Below are 17398 nucleotides of genomic sequence, written 5' to 3' on the forward strand. Positions count from 1 at the left end.
AGAAACCTTCTGCTTGTTAGTCAAGCATTTCCCTGCCGCACCACTTAAGGTGGATAGGAGTAAGAAAGAAAGAAGTGGGGAAGTAAGTAGTAAGTAAGAAGTGAGGTGCCCCAGGGATTTGTACTGGGGACTGGTGCACTTTAACCTGTTCATAAATGATCTAGAAGTTGGGGGTAAGCGGTGAGGTAGCCAAATTTGCAAATGTCACCAAACTATTTAGGGTAGTGAAATCCAAAAGAGATTGCGAGGAGCTCCAAATTGGGGGAGTGGGAGACAAGATGGCAAATGAGGTTCAATGTTAGCAGGTGTAGAGAGATGCATATTGGGTCCAAAAAACCCCAAAAAACAACTTCACATATACACTGATAGGGTCTGAGATGTCAGTGAATGACCAGGAGAGGGGTCCGGGGGTCGTGGTGGACAGCTTATTGAAAGTGTCAACTCAATGTGCGGCAGTTGTGAAAAAGGCCGATTCCATGCTTGGAACTTTAGGAAGGGGTTGGAAAATAAAACTGCTAATATTATGATGCCCATAATACAAAATGATGGTGTGGCCAGATTTGGAATACTGCATACAGTTCTGGTCAACATACCTCAGAAAGGACTGGAGAAGGTGGAGAAGGTGCAGAAGAGGGAAACAAGATGATCAGGGGCCTGGAGCATCTTCCTTACGAGGCAAGGCTACAACACCTGGGGCTTTTTAGTTTAGAAAAAAAGACAACTGAGAGGATAAAAGATGACTGAGGGGAGACATGATGGAGATCTATAAAATCATGCATGGTATTGGTGTGGAGAAAGTTGATAGAATTTTTTCACATAACAAAATCAGGGGCCATCCCATGAAACTGATTGCCAAGAAATTTAGGACCGACAAAAGGAAGTACTTTTTCACACAATGCATAATTAACCTATGGAATTCTCTGCCACCAGATGCATTGACAGCCAACAGCCTGGATGGCTTTAGATAAATTCATGGAGGACAGGCTTATCAATGGCTACCGTACTAGTCTGAGGGCTATAGGCTACCTCCAGCCTCTAAATACCAGTTGCAGCAGATTAACTAACAGTAGGAGAATGGGCACGCCCTCAGCTCTTGCCTGTGGGCTTCCCGGAGGCATCTGCTGGGCTACTGTGTGGCTGGACTGGATAGGCCTTGGGCCTGATCCTTGGGTTTGATCCAGCAGGGCTGTTCTTATGTTCTCTTCTAAGCTATGGCCCTAATACACGAAATGCAACTAGCAGGGGATATAAAATTCTAGTCTAGTCTAGCTTTTAAAAAGTCAAAGCTTGTAATGAGCAAGGTCATTCATGAGCCTCTCAACAAGTCCAAAGTCTTCTTGAAGCAAGGTCTTCTTGTGACTTTTCTTTTTAAGTAAATTATGCCTGAATACAATATAGGTAAATAAAATCATAACAGAGGTTAGGGGAAACGGTCACAAGGATTGGGTGTTACACTGCTTAGGGTTAGGAAGGATTTTTCTTTTTAACCAGGTCAAAAGGCTTCCCTGGAATAGGTGGCTGAACTCACTTGCTCATTAGAACTCTCTCTGCTGCAGCTACCTTGGTGTGGCCTGTCTTGTAATTGGCACACAGTGGCTTGGTAAGGTGAACTAAACTGTGTAGTGGGAGGGCTGGACTACCCAGAGCAACCCCAATTCTCTAAAAAGCAGAGGCGGGAGTTGTTGCATTGAGCCTAACATCATCAGGACAGAGCCCTCGTGACCTCTACTTGAGCAACTGACTGGTGCTTTCCAAGCAACTTTCTGCAGAGGCCACTCTTCATGAGGGTGAAAGGATCACTTCCCCTGCTGCTTTTAGCTGCGCCTAGGCAGGGCAGAACAGAGGTTTCTCTTTTGTTCTTGCTACTGAAGGGTGACGTGTGTGTGTGTGTACGCGCATGTGTATCCCTTTCTGATAAGGATGTGAAAGATGCGTGGGCTGCTTCTGACATTATAGCTGAAATAAATGGGTGCTTTGCTGGGAGCCCAGCCGAGATGTCTAGACGTGTTTATGACATTCTACCAGTAGATAGATTCATCTCCACTGTAGATGCAATGCAGGGTTACTTAACCTTTAGTCTCAAAGTTGTTGGACTATATCACTGGCCAAAGGCCATTGTGGCTGAAGATATTGGGAACTGTAGCCAAACATCTGGGGATCCAAGGTTGGGGATCCTGTTCCAACACGCTAGATTTCCATGCACTATAACGGTTGTATCCTTACCTCCAAACACAGAACAACTCTGTAGTGCTCCCCTGCTTTTTAAAATAAAATTTTGATTGGTCATCCCTTGCTAGAAGCTACCTTATCATAATATCAATGAGACATAGTGCCTGTTTGTTGGAGCTGGGCTGTTCTAAAATGAAGCATCCAATACATCCAGTGGAACTGTGACATTGGAGAGAAAGGGGCCATCATTGTTCTGCACCCAAATTGAGAATTACTGCATCGTGCCATTTCAGACTTCTTCGAAAGAATACAGAAGTGGCTACTTCATTAGATAGACCATCGGTCTAGTGCTTAGGGTGATATATTGATAACTAGCCTCCAAAATACAAGAATGCCATCAGAGAGCAGGAGTTATCAGATAAGAGACACAACTGGACTGTGTATTCTTGTGGGCAAAGCACTCTCCATTCCCCAGGGTGTAGTCACAGAAAGGAGGATTAATTTATCTGGAAAGCAAAGCAGAGCAAGAGAGTGTTCCTTAGTACCACCACATAGTTTACTGAACACAATTCTCTTTACTGAAAGAGAACATTGTTGAAAAGCAGTATATAAATATGTTGTTGTTGATGATGGAAAATAATATGGAACATATACAGGGCATGAGCCTTCTCTTACTCCAGAACCACCTATACCCAAAACCAAAGCACTGCTCACTTTCTGCAAGTATAAATATAGCTTCAATTGGTATAGTGCTGTGCTTGGCTGGACCACTCTATATCTGAGCTCATAGACAGAGCAGAAGCCAGGGAGCTCACCATCAGAGCACTGGCAGCAACAGACCTTGGAACTTGAGCTACCAACTTATTCTAAATGTGCCTCTTCTACTATATGGGCACAGTTGATTAACAGAAATATAATGGGCAAGGTGTTTCAGCTTCCACCTTCTTCAGATGTTCTGATGTTGCAGAAAAGGCACGATATCTGCCATGGCAGTTATGGAATGTCCATAACGTGATGTCGTATTCAGCAGTCGAGGATTGGCTGCAGCAGCAATGTCAGGTGCTGTCCTTGAGGCTGAGGCCTCTTGGGGGCCTAGGGTCCTCAACGAATATATCCAACGGTTCACTTGCATCTAATTTCACTGCATCCAATGGCAACTCTTATTGCAGTAATTGACAAGTTGGGTAGCTTGTGTTCACCAATGTTAAAATGTTTGGCTACTGGTTGTTTAGATTTTATTCATCTCCAACAATTGCAGCCAAATTAAATTGTACTCAGGACCCTAGGCCCGCAGGAGACCTCAGCTTCAAGGACAGCACCTGACATTGCTGCTGCAGCCAATCCTCGACTGCTGAATACGACATCACGTTACGGACATTCCATAACTGCCATGGCAGATAATTGTGCCTTTTCTGCAACATCAGAGCATCTGAAGAAGGCAGAAGCTGAAACACCTTGCCCATTATATTTGTTTTGTTAATCAACAATAAGTGCATACTATTTTTTTTATTAATTACATCATTTCAGGATCCAGATAATACTTGTATGGAGTTCTGTTTGCAGCTTTTAAAGTGTGTGTGGGGGGGTAGTCTTTTAAGAGCTGCAAACAGAACTCTGCACATTTTATTTATTTTTAAATTTATTTATATTACATTTCTATACCGCCCAAAACTTGCGTCTCATTTTGCATGAGGCTTGTAATAATGCAGCTTTGATGAAAACACAGGGAGGAGCTGCAGTTAAGATCAGCCACAAGATGGCAGCACATTTTAAAACAGCTTGCAAACCTGCTGTTTTATTTTTACAAAATCTTGCTTTTCTTGCATAATTACCCAGCAGTCCAACTGCCCACTGCTGTTCTCATGCTGGGACTCCCCCTGTACTGTGGCCCAAACCTGACCTGTAGGCCTCATTTGCCCAGCCAAAGAGCCTCTCCCAGATATCCTGACTAATCATATTACTAGCTAAAAAATGTATGGCTACGAAGGGTTTATGTGCACACCAATAAATGCCATTACGATAGTGAGGGCAGCACATTAATCCAATTTACGAAATTTATTTTGTAATTAAAACAAAACAAAAAAAAATTAGAAACACGAGGGGAAGAGGACAAGGGAAGAAGAGGAAGCAAAAGGTCTCAAGCCAAACAAAACGCAAAAATTAAGGAGACCTTTGGTGGAAAATATTACACAAAGCTATTACTGCTTCTAAATCTGTCCTGTAAAAAACAGGGAAGGAAGAGGAGAAAACCTCTCCCTCGAAACAACCCAGCTGATTGCGCCATCCAGGACTTGCCATATTACAAACAGCCACTCCCAGACAGCAATAGTGGGAGGGAGATGGCAGGGAATTTCCCCAGTCGAGCGTTAAAGTTTACATGTAAGCAACTCCTTTTTCTGCCATTTGCTGACCCAAATGCTTCAGTCACCAGCTGCAACAAGTGTGCAGAGTCAGTCTGCTGGCTCTGGGGTGGAACACAGGAACCCTCGGCAAAGACACACAACAATCCTGGACTTCTTCACTTCGCAGGCTGAAACTTCCAAAGTCTGCTTGACATTCTATTGAATGGAGTTTTCCACAACACAGGTAGCTTTTAATAACTGGTCTCATAACTTAGAGAGCAGAGAGAAGGAAGGGAATCTAGTCACCCACGGGCTGAGCTGAACAGATCCAGTCTTGAACAGAGTACTGTGCAAATGCCAAGACTCTGGGTGTAGGGAAATAGTTCTGTGGTGTTGCTTCTCACATTGATGTGCTGAAAAAATGTCATCTAGCAAGAAGCTTCTTGTTACACAACTGTTACTAGAGATGCAAGAGCTCTCTCCTGTTCACTTTAAACTGGCTCAGAAATTATTCAGCCTTCCCCATACCTCCCACCCACTTGCCACCTAAAATCATTTACTGAGCCAATGGGAGTCTCGGTAAATGCCCAATCAGACAGCTTCTCCCACCCTCAAAATACGCCATCCACCAACCACTACTCCCAAGACAAATACTCCCCCTTCTGGTGGTAACAGAATAGGGGGATTCCTCCTTATATCCCCCCCCCCCGCAATTGCCTGGGCACACCTCCTCTACAAAGATTAAAAGTCCCAAGCACAGCTTTTACTTCCCTTTATTCCTAGCATGCTAAGGAGCAGCTGGCCAAGATGATGGGAGCAAGAGAGGAAGAAGATGCCCTCGTTGCTCCTGCAGCATTGCTTCTTCTGTTGCACTGCTTTGCAGGGCAACAGAGCTACAAGGGGAAGTGGAACAGAAGAGGAAAGTCCTCTGCTCTCTGTTGCTACTGCCACTGCTTATGCCAGAGACAAGTAAATAAAGGGAAGGGGGAGTGTTGCTTTGGGGACAGGGGTTGGTGGGGAGGCTGTGAAGACGACAGGAATTGGGAAGACATCTGCCAGATTTCTCCAAATCAAGAAGGCAGGTTGAAGAGCCCACCGCTTCTTTAAAGGTGGGCATTTTGAACTTCCAAATTTAGTCTCCAAGCCCAGATTTGGAAAAGTTTGCCAACATTTCTAGTTATCACCAAACTCATGCTCAAGATGAACAAGAGCAACATCCAAGGTGAAATCCAACAACCCCTGAGATTTCCCTGCTCATCTTTGCTCTTAAACTGTAGGTGCACTTACAAGTGGAATTGGAAATCACCAGCACGCCTGCCTGAGGGAAGTATGGCTTTTATAGAACAGAAGTTTAGCAAAGACATTCCTGTGGAGTAGTACTGCCTAGAAAACCTGCACAGAGCTGAAACAGGATGAGGCTCCCCTTGGGCTCCCCTCATAAACTGGTTCCAAGAACACCAGTTTATTGTGAAGCAAAAGGAGACTGAGATTGAGATCATCTCCATAAGCTCAGCCTTCGAGTTCTCTCTGGCTCAGGAGCAGATGTGTAGAAGCAAAGACAGATCTCTGTCCTGCCAACTTGCAAGTGGTATCCTCCATGGGAGGCAACAGAAAGGCTAAAATGACATACAAGGTAATTCTGTAACCCTGGACACTACAGAACTAAAAGCCTGAGAAATAATGCAGCCTACAGGGGCCACAGAAGGAATTTCATGAAGCTTGAGCAATTGCAGGTAGGTCGGGACATTGTTCTAGTGGGAGGCAAGCATCTTCAAAACAGAAATAGCTCTGGCAGACTGTAGGCCGAAACATTCCTATCATATTTCCACCATACACTTTGGGGACAGGCGAGAAAAAGGAGGGTGAACACATCACCTCTATCCACTGTACTGACTGGGGGGGAAAGAAACCAGAGGCATTTCCCAGAGGATCTTAGGACTTCTGGTCTTGATCGTTTCTCTTTTTTTAGACAATGCAAACAGAGCAAACATAGGCCCATCTATCTGAACATGGGTCCCTTCGAAAGAAGGGCAATCTTGTGTCGTCATCCAGGAATCAAACTTGAGAAACAAGGAGCGTTTTTCCTCTTGCACGGGCTCCCACAATCCTGTGCACTATCAAAAGTGTCTGAAAGTGGCTCAAAGCCTCAGATTCCACAAGTGGAATGATTTATGGCAGAGAGCTATTGTCCTGTCAACCTGCAGCAGCAGTAGTGTCGTGCATGGTCCATCTATTCAATTCAAGTCTTAGGATGCTCAGCTGGAGTGCACCACAGGCTTCCCCGAGATCTTCAGGTCATCAAAAGGCAAAAGGGTAAGGATCTGCCAAAGCAAACAAGAGGAAGACAGGTTAGCATTTGAGCTGGCCAAGACAGCCTGCTAAGAAAATATTTTAATTTCAATGCACAAGAGAGAACCTAGACAGACACACTCAAGCCATATTAAGACATTATGCTGTACATGTGTACAGATGCCTGTACACATGTACACGCTTTTGTGTGAATGACTGTACCTGCATTCAGGTTCAGTTTTTAAATTGGTCATACCCCTCAAATGCAGGCTACAGATAGGAAGTATACTGCTGTACATGCATTGAATGCAACATGTAAATAAGTATTCCTATGTATAGATCTGTACATGCATACACTGTACACAGATGGTATGTGCATTGAACATAACATGCAAATTCAATCTGAGGTTTCAGCTATATAAATTGTGCATGCTAAGCCCAAGTGGGAATTCTTTTATTTATTTATTTAGCACATTTCTATACTGCCCCATATTCAAGTACCTGGGAGGTTCACAATCTAAAAACACATTAACACAATTAAAACAGTTTAAAAGATAGATTACAAACTCCAACACTTACAACTTTAAAACTATATTTTATTTTATTTTATTTTAATCTATGGGGTTGTGACTGCCTTGGCCGGCCTGATGGATGATCTCCAATTGGCAATCCAATTGGAGAGATCCAAAAGGATCCGCAGTGTCAAATTCCCTCTTTTGAGGGAGTTTGACACTGTGGATCCTTTTGGATCTCTCGGCGGCTTTCGATACCATTGACCATGGTATCCTGCTGGGTCGCATGAAGGAGGTGAGACTGGGTGGCACTGTTTTACAGTGGCTCCGTTCCTACCTCTCTGGCAGATTCTAGGTGGTGTTGCTTGGAGACTATTGCTCTGAAAAGCAAGAGCTGAAGTGTGGGGTTCTACAAGGCTCCATACTGTCTCCAGTGCTTTTTAACATCTACATGAAACCTCTGGGAGAGATCGTCAGGAAGTCTGGTTTGGGATGCTATCAATATGCTGATGACACCCAGATCTATTTCTCTATGTCAACTTCATCAGGAAATTGCATGACCCCCCCCCCCCCGCCAAGTACATGCCTGGCAGCGATATTGGGCTGGATGAGGGATAACAGACTGAAGTTGAATCCAAATAGTAGAGGGTCGGGATCCAAGAGACGGTTTAGATCTGCCTGTTTTGGATGGGGTTACACTCCCCCTAAAAGATCAGGTTCATAGTCTGGGTGTGCTCCTGGATCCCAAACTCTCCCTGGTTTCTCAGGCTGAGGCTGTGGCCAGGAGTGCTTTTTATCAGCTTCAGCTGATATGCCAGATACATCCATTCTTGGAGACTAGTGAGCTTAAAATGGTGGTATATATTTTATTTATTATTCTATATATTTTATATTTTTATATTTTATATATTTATTTTATTAAATGGTGGTATATATGCTGGTAACCTCTAAGCTTGACTACTGTAATGCACTCTACGTGGGGCTGCCTTTGTACGTAGTTCGAAAACTACAATTGGTACAGAATATGGCCGCCAGACTGGACTCTGGGTTTACCCGAAGGGACCATACTACAATTCTAAAAGAACTGCACTGGCTGCCAATAGGTTTCTGAACAAAATACAAAGTGCTAGTTATTACCTATAAGGCCCTTAACAGCTTAGGTCCAGGGTATTTAAGAGAGCACTTTCTCCATCGTGAACAGTGTCACCTATTAAGATCACCTGGAGAGGTCTGATTACAGGTGCCACAGACTTGTTTGGTGGGAACTCGGGACCGGGCCTTCTGTGTGGCTGCCCCAGGGCTCTGGAATACGCTCCCTTCTGCAATAAGAGCATCTCCTTCTCTGTTGTCTTTAGGAGGTCCCTAAAGATGTACCTGTTTTCCTAGGCCTTCAACTGAGATTTGATTTTTAAATTTTAATGTGTTTGTAATGTGTTTTTATCTATGATTTTTAAAATCTTTTTATGAATTTTAAATGTGTTATATTTTATGTTTTAATTCTGTACACCGCCTAGAGATTTTTATATTAGGCGGTATACAAATTCATTAAATCAATCAATCTCCGATTGTTAGCCCACTCAACACTACAGGCCCATATGCAAGGAGGCAATTTCTGGTAATGTGCAGGCTTCCCCACAAGCTTTTTGATGGCAGGCTTTCCCACAAAAAGTACCACATAGGGGCTTCCCTTGCACCTTTGTGGTGAGCAGAAGCTAACACATATGGGAAAACAATCCTTCATTCTCATGGCAGGATTCACCATTATTCTAGGCTAGGTGGCCAGATTTGGCTTTTAAAAAGCCAAATTCTGGCTTACGGCCCATTTGACCCACGAGTATACCCCTTAGGTTCTGGCAACTCTGGTAGGCACTCTAGAGAGAAGTTTGGCTAGGACTTTAGCATGGTCCAAATACACAGGAGTCCTCTACTATTTTCTTAAATTGCTCCCTGCACTGGGTAACCTAAAAACTCCCTCCAACTCAGAAACATGGAAGTTATCTCTTCAGCACACAAGGGAACCATTTCTAGCTGTGGTAAGACTCAATGTGATCTATCACATTTATATCCTACCCATTTGTGAAACAGCTCAGGATGAAGTACACTGTATAATCCATGTTAATAATCCTCACAGTTGGGGATGGGGCCAAAGCTCAGTGGTAGAGCCTCTACTTTGCACGCAGAAGGTCCCTGCCAGCATCTCAAGGCAGGGCTGCAGAAAACTCCTGCTTGAAACCTTGGAAAGCCACTGCCAGTCAGACAATACTGAGCTAGATGGATCAATGGTCTGACTCCATGGAAGGCAGATTCCTAATTATCTGTGATGTTACCTTGGACCAATTACTAGTTTTGCATCTTAAAGGACTTAATGAGTGGTGATGTGAACTCGGATCCCTTAAATACAATACCAAACCGTATGTACTACAGCACACTGGCAGAACAGAATGCCCATGTTCTCTATACCAAATAACATAATGATACATACTGAGATCTACATAGCCAATGAATGCCAAACCAACAAATCCCAACTATACTTGAACAAATTTAATATATCATTATAATAGGCACAAATAATATTGTACAGATATAACTCCCATAAATGACTAGAAAAAACTCATCCACTTGTTACTGAGTCCATATCTACTATAAAGTCCATACGAGGTACACATATACTGTAAAATCCACTACAGTGACCTCTGTTTTGAGTAAAGATCTTTATCAAGTGGAAAAAATGTAGAATATGGTCAAGTGACTCTTTCTGGAAACTGAGGCTTATTGTTATGATGATTCTATCCAATACTCTCCAAAGTTCCAAACAGGAAATGAAAAACAATTTATCTTTGCCAAAAAGGCTACTGAAACTGTTACAAAGTGGTTTTTAAAAGCTCCTTCTGGCTTCCTCTTATTCTCTTAGAAAGGAACAGCATCACTTGAAACAGAGGTCATCGGGTCAACGTAGTGGATTTTACAGTACATGTGTACCTCATATGGACTTTATAATAGATATGGACTTAGTAACAAGTGGATGTGTTTTCTCTAGTCATTTATGGGAGTTGTTATATTTGTACAATACTATTTGTGGCTATTATAATGATATAATTCTATCATAAGGTTGGTGCATGTTTTTTTAAACTTTTAATCAGATTTGTATTTTTATATTCCAATTTAATATTTTTATTAAATTGTGTAACTTTTATAGTCTTTTACAGTTTTAAATGTTTTGTAAACCATCTTGGGATTGTTTTAGTGAAAGGTGGTATACAAATTTAACAATTCATACATAAATATGAATAAACTATAAACTATACTTGAACAGATTTAACATATTTATATTAAATTTGTTCAAGTGTAGTTGGGATCTGTTGGTTTGGCATTCATGTTCTCTGTACTGCAGTAGGTTTCACAAAACATGTAGGAATGAACCTGTCTTGGTCCATGTTTGCCCATGTTTGCAAGGACAGGCTAAGGAGACTGAATGGCTTTTGAAGTTGATGGATTTCCAGAATACAGTTGTGTATAAACCCTTCATTTTCCTTAGCGTAATCCTGTTTCAGCCAATTAGCTGACCATTGATAGCACAGACCAGCCACTAGACTTTTTGCCTCATCTTGACCAACACATTGCTATGGTTTGCTTAAATTTCCCCCTAGCAAGAGAGGAGGTCAGTTGCCAGATTGCTCCACTGCAACAGAACTGTTGCAGTCCACCCGCCCTACCTTCTCCAAAAGAACAACTGCTTGCCAATAAAAGAAGCTGCAACATTGGCATGGTGGTAGTGACAATGAAGTAAACCAGCCAGTTTAGCAGCTCCTCCCTTCTGTCTGGTTGTAAGGATACCAAAATATCTGAACGGGAATCTCGCAATCATGAACACAAACAAGACAGTATGGAGAGAGACAGGGGCATTGTTAAGACTCATAGCCAGAACTCCTGCTGGGAGATGTAAGCTTCTTGGGATCTCCCCACACAGTCTGCACCCCTGCCTTGCTTCTAATCCTCCTGGGACTTTGGCCTTTGCCCACCATCTTCTGCCCTCTCCGACAGGTCCCTATGCAGGTTGAGACAGAGGGATGCTCACATCATCATTGCCATCAGCCAGGTCCTGGGCGGTCTCATCCTCCATGTTCCGTAGCAAGGTGTCTGCCCCTGACTGGCACAGGATGGCAGCAATGGCAGCATCCTTCCGGCCTACAGCCAAATGCAGTGGGGTGCAACCATTGTACATCTGGGTGTCCACCTGGGCCCCCATTTTCAGGAGGTGCTTCACAGCCATCTCATCATGGTTCTCCACTGCCAAGTGCAAGGGAGTCTTACCACTTGTGCCATCCTAGGACCAAGAAAGCAGGGCATTAAGTCAAACACTCCATTTTAGAATATCAAAGGCCTGGAACACTTCTCACACCAACACACTTGGAAACTGGGACCCACAGCACAAAGACACCCTTCTCCTAAACCTGTTCCAAAAAAATGAAACACTAATAGGTCCTAAACATAATCTAAATAGAGAATACTCCCCTTCTGGGCCTGTTGCCATGTAGAGGCAAACACCTGGGGGCTCCCATCCAAAAGAGTCTGTGTGGGCAAGCATAAGTGTTTCTGTTCAAGATTTGATAACTGCCTTACTGAACCTTTTGTTCCTGTAGTTACAACACTGTTCAGCGAGTGTAAATCAGGAGACCACAATCATTTTCCAGAAAGCTTGTCTAATGCACTGTATTTATTACATTTTTATCCCACCCTTGCTTCAATGTGGCACCCATGGATCCAGCCCCCTATTTTATCTTCACAACAGTCCTATGAAGTAGGTGAGGCTGAAAGAGGGTGACTGGCCCAAAGTCACCCAGTGGGTTTCCTTGCTGAGTAGGAATCCAAACTTGGGTCTTTCCAGTCTTGGCCTAATACATTAACCACCACACCACACTGACACAGAGACACAGTAAAAGGTAAAGTGTGCCGTCAAGTCAATGTTGACTCCTGGTGACCACAGAACCTTGTGGTTGTCTTTGGTAGAATACAGGAGGGGTTTACCATTGCCTCCTCCTGTACAGTGTGAGATGATGCCTTTCAGCATCTTCCTATATTGCTGCTGCCCTATAGAGGTGTTTCCCATAGTCTGGAAAACATACCATTCAGGAAGATGGGCACCAGCAACCTCTGGCTTGCTAGTAATTTCCTCACTGCACTCTTAATCTGCCTTAAATAAATCCAGATTTCATCCCAAGAAAAGCTGTACTTGGGTGACTTGGAACAAGCTATACAAATTAAGTGGCTCTACAGATGCTTGTGTCATTTGCCTACAGGTTTCCTGCTTCTTATTAGACAGGGGCAGGGACAAGGAGCTATGAAAAGCCACAGCCCATTAAGCCCTGCTCAACCTCCTCTCTCCACCTTCCGAGATTTCACTAGGCACTGCTTACACATTTTCACTATTAATTTTCACATCCACAATAGACAGAAACTCTGTCAAAATTTTCTGCATTCAATACCAAATCTCCCTATGCATGGTTCCATAAGAAAAGTACAGAACATACCAAATGCCTAACACACAATAGATATGGGTCTCTGCCAGCTGCCCTTACCTGCAGCCTCAGCCATACCTGAACATTAATGTCAGCTCCCTTCTTTACCAGCAATGTCATCAGCTTCAGGTTCCCTTTCAAGGTGCTGATGTGTAGGCAGGTCAAGCCTGGAGAAGAAGACAACCCAGGAAGTTGCTACTAGGCCAGCTTTGAACCCAAGACTCACCAGACATGCACACCCAGACAGATGTTGGCTCCTTCTCACCTTGCCAATTCTGGAGCTGCAGGGCTTGTGGGATTCTTCTGGCCTCCAAGTTCTTGGCAGAAATTGGTTCCTGCAACAGCAACAGCTGGGCACATTCCAGACTCTGCTGTTCACAGGCCAGGTGCAGTGGGGTGTTTCCATTGCGGTCTTGCAGTGCAGTGCTCACCCCTTTCAGCACTAGGGCTTCCACCACACTGGACTGCTCCAGGTATACAGACAGGTGGAGAGGAGTCTGCAAAGAGCAAACACAGGAAGTCCTGTTCAGTGAGTGTGACAGAGGCTGAGCAAGGCTGGAGGAGAGAGGCGGGAGCGATATGGACAACACCAGGACTGCAACTTTTGTATTCTGCAACTGCACCACAAATGCACATTTGTTAATGGATGCAGAACTGTGCATCCTGAACATCTTAGTTTTCATGCAAAGAAAACCTGAGGGCAATGGCCTCTAGAAACCAGAGGTGGGAGGCTTAGTAGAAGTTCTAGTGCTCAGGGGACATTAATACTCAGCATAACTCTTTGTATCTTCTCATAGCTAGCAGAAGCTAGAAAAATATATTCAAAATTAGTAGCTGTGCAAAATATACATATGACCAGGGGCGTATCTAGGGTAGGGCAGGCAGGGCACGTGCCCCGGGCACCACTTGAAGGGGGGCGCCATTTTTAAAAATTAAATTTTTTTTAAATGGCCACTGAAATGCCATGCCAGGCCTCACAGAGGCCATTTGAGCATGCATGGTGGCCATTTTGTGGCCACCACACATGTTCAAATGGTCCCTGTGAGGCCCTAGAAGCCAGCAAGGGGAGGGGAACCTTTGAAGACCCCCCATGGCCTTTAGGAAGCCCCCTGAAGGGGCTACAGGTAAACATTTAAAAAAAATTAATATAAGTCACTGTACACATATTCAGATTAGCACTATGTACAGAAAATCAGGGCTTGTGAATACTGAGCTGAAGCTTATGAGCTAGGATTGTATTCATTTGCTCTTACTTTGCTTCTTGTGATTAGTGAGTTAAATGTGATGTCTTAATAATATGGCTATTAATGGTGAGTTTGTCTTTGAATCACTGTGAGATCCTTAGGATTAAGGCCCACTGGGAGTTTCTTGCTCTCTTTCTCTGTCTTTTTGAAATACTAGAATATATTCCAAGCAGTGACACAGTTTATTCTGCATATCCTCTAATTATTTTCAGAGTATCTGGGAAAAGTCAAATTCTCCATTTATTTTTAAAACTTATGTAATAGTGATGCTACAATGCATAGCAGAGAATTAGACAGGCACTTCTATTTAGTTTTCCAAGTAAACCTCCACATAGTATTTGGGTATTTCATGAGCCCCAGCATACTGAAATTTGTAGTTTTCCAGAATTTTTTTGGTCTGGCTACATCCACTGCTAAATAGTTTTTGAAAGATTAAAAGATGAACGAGCTTGACTTGTATTTTTGAGCTGATATAATGGTAGTTATCTGAAAGCTGGGTGTCAGATGCTTGGACAGGGGGTGCAATTTCAGTGCTTGCCCTAGGCACTATTTTCCCTAGATACGCCTCTGCATATGACTTCTACATACGGCATACTCTAGCTTTTCCTAGAGGAGAGGTGGGTTACTTTGGTGAAGAATTTTGAGTTACATTTTGTTCAAGTCACATAGAAGACCCAGCCCAGGACAAAATGGGAGGATTGATGATACTTTTCTGCTTAACTCAAAAGCCTGCATGCTTTTTCACTGATAAACAAGTGATCTGAACAAGAGTATTTGAGTTTCTCATGTGGAAACAGACCTCTGTGTACTGTGCTAAAGCCCATCTGGATCCACTTCACAATCCTCATTGGATCTCCACTGAACCAGCTGGAAAAATCTTTTGACTTGGATGGGGATACATATCCCATTTGGGCCATGAGTTATTGCACGTGACTAAAGCTGGACTGGGGCCATTGACAACAAGAATGCCTATAACACCTTGGTCTGAGCAATGTCACAAATCTGAAGGAAAACCTCTGAGAATGTTGCAGGAAAGCAGCATGACAAATCTGTGTGTGCCTGCTTACTGACCTTCGAAAAATGAGGCAAGACAGCTGGAAAAAGAACAGGAGAACACACTTATATAGCAAAAACACCGAAACACGGGTAGTTAAGAGAGACACTCATATCTTGATGCTAGCTGCTGCAAGATAATGCCCCATATCCTCACCGCCCAGCACAGTTTTCTTCCTTTCATTAGCCTGGGAGAAACACTGAGCTCACATTGCAACACACACCTGGAATAAATCATTCTGGAGTTCCAAAACCTCAATTGGCAGCTGAGCAATGCAGCCAAGTGCTAGAGAGGGCACACAGTGGATGATCGCCAGGTGTAGGAGTCTGAAGAGGGGAAAGAGGAAAAAAGAAAGGGCATCAGTCTGTGATGTAGTGCTCAAATCATGCCAACACAAAATTCCAAAAGACACTCTCTTAGAGAGAAGCAGCATATTCCTAAAGAGCAAATCGTTACTCAGTTGCTTCTTTTTACTTCACTCTTGGAACAGCAAACACACAGTGTAGCTTACTAAAAAAGCAGGGGCATAGCTACAATTCAACATGGGGGAACAAATGTCCCTGGGGGCCCCAATGGCTGGGTGACAACTTGTTCCCCCTCTCACACCTTTCTGAATAAGAATCTGGGGGAGGCAGGGGCCTATCTTCACTTCTTGTCCCAGGGCCCACTCCAACCTTGCTACGTAACGTCTCTGCTAAAAAGCAAATTTAAAACTTGCACATACATGTGATAGTTATGCTTCTTTCTCAACAGTTTGGCACCCTTGCAGTGTTTCCACAGAGATGTATTAATAAATTTCCTTCAACAGTATGAGCAGAGTCAATTTCATCGCAAGACTTCATTTGCGGTATAAAGCCAAATGTATACAGCAAAGGAAATTGACAGCCTGCAAACATGTATTTCCCGATTACCACTAATGTTTGAAAGAGAGATATGTGCTTGTAAATGCATAGTGGGCACACAACTAATTGCAGATTCTCAGCAAGTGCTGTGCCAGTTAAATGCATATTAACCCTCAGTAGTACACAAGGTAAATATCAGTAGTTCACAATGTAAACACAGTCCTGGCAGGACTCAAGCCTGGAATGCTGACACCAAAAAGCACATCAGGCTCAATTTTCATTCATTCAATTTCTAGTTTTGCTTTCTTTAAAAAAGATCTCCTTTCTTCATTCAAGGGCAGGCAGCAGGGTATGGAGCACAGAGCTGGGAGAGTTTGGGAGACAAGCCAAATCCTCCAACTGCCTTCATGTAGTGTCTAATCTCAGTCCAACCATGATTGCAAGAGGAGATGATGGCTCAACCTAATTCTTTTAGTTTAATCATGTGGAACAGCTGAGCATCAGTCAAGACACAGACACACTCGTATGCTAGAATTCAGGGCCAATTCTGACAACCCTCTCAGCACATGGCGGCAGCTGTAGTTATTAGTTGCTGCCTTCGAGCTTTGCGCATGCCACTGAGTGGCTAAACAAAAAACCTGTGGCTGTGATAGTGTGGTGCAGTGGTTAAAGTGTTGGACTAGGACTGGGGAGACCCAAGTTCAACTCCCCACTCAACCTTGAAACTCACTGGGTGACTCTGGGCCAGTCACTTGCCTCTTAGCTTAATCTACTTCACAGGGTTGCTGTGAGAATGAACATAATGATACATACGGCTCTTGGCTCCTTGTAGGAAGAGCGGGATACAGTATAAGTGTAAAAACAAAATCAAAAAAACCCAAAAGCTAATCTGTGTTCATTGCAGCATGTGGCACTGGCATTCATACTACTTGCCCAGTAGGAAGTGGTAGCCATGGCTAGAAGCCCACAGGGACTGACTGAAAACCACCACTGTCAAAAAGGGCTGTGAGAACAGACCCACGGGCTCTCTTCACCAAGATCAAGTTATTCAGATTTCTCCCTCAGAATTATTTACATTGCAGGGAGGTGGGCGAAAGAAAGAGGAAGACTCAGATGATGTACTGCAGAACAGGTGGCATTCATGACAAGAGTTTCACATCCCTGCCATCTCCCACCCATCGTGTGTGCAACTCCACCAAATGAAGTGTTACTGCCACCTAATGGCGCAGCAGGGAAATGACTTGCCTAGTGAGCAAGAGGTTGCTGGTTCGAATCCCTGCTGGTAAGTTAAAGGAACAAGGGAAACTCCTATATCAGGCAGCAGCAATATAGGAAGGTGCTGGAAAGGCATAATCTCACACTGAGGAGGAGGCGGCAATGGTAAACCCCTCCTGTATTCTAGGAGCCAGGAGTTGAAATTGACTTGACGG

General features: G+C 43.7%; 1 protein-coding gene across 1 annotated transcript in view; it reads right to left on the reverse strand.

Moving 5' to 3' along the window:
* Positions 1–4209: 4209 nt before the first annotated feature.
* NFKBIE (NFKB inhibitor epsilon) overlaps positions 4210–17398 on the reverse strand; it is a 38499-nt gene continuing 25310 nt past the window's right edge. The window contains exons 2-6 of the mRNA XM_053304618.1: positions 15350–15452; positions 13094–13325; positions 12907–12995; positions 11388–11636; positions 4210–6832 (exon numbers count right to left, since the gene is read on the reverse strand). Of these exons, the coding sequence (XP_053160593.1) occupies positions 6767–6832; positions 11388–11636; positions 12907–12995; positions 13094–13325; positions 15350–15452 (739 nt within the window). The 3' untranslated portion in view covers positions 4210–6766. The remainder of the gene's footprint in view (positions 6833–11387; positions 11637–12906; positions 12996–13093; positions 13326–15349; positions 15453–17398) is intronic.

The sequence above is a fragment of the Hemicordylus capensis genome, chromosome 1 (assembly GCF_027244095.1).
Source record: "Hemicordylus capensis ecotype Gifberg chromosome 1, rHemCap1.1.pri, whole genome shotgun sequence".
Lineage (NCBI taxonomy): Eukaryota > Metazoa > Chordata > Lepidosauria > Squamata > Cordylidae > Hemicordylus > Hemicordylus capensis.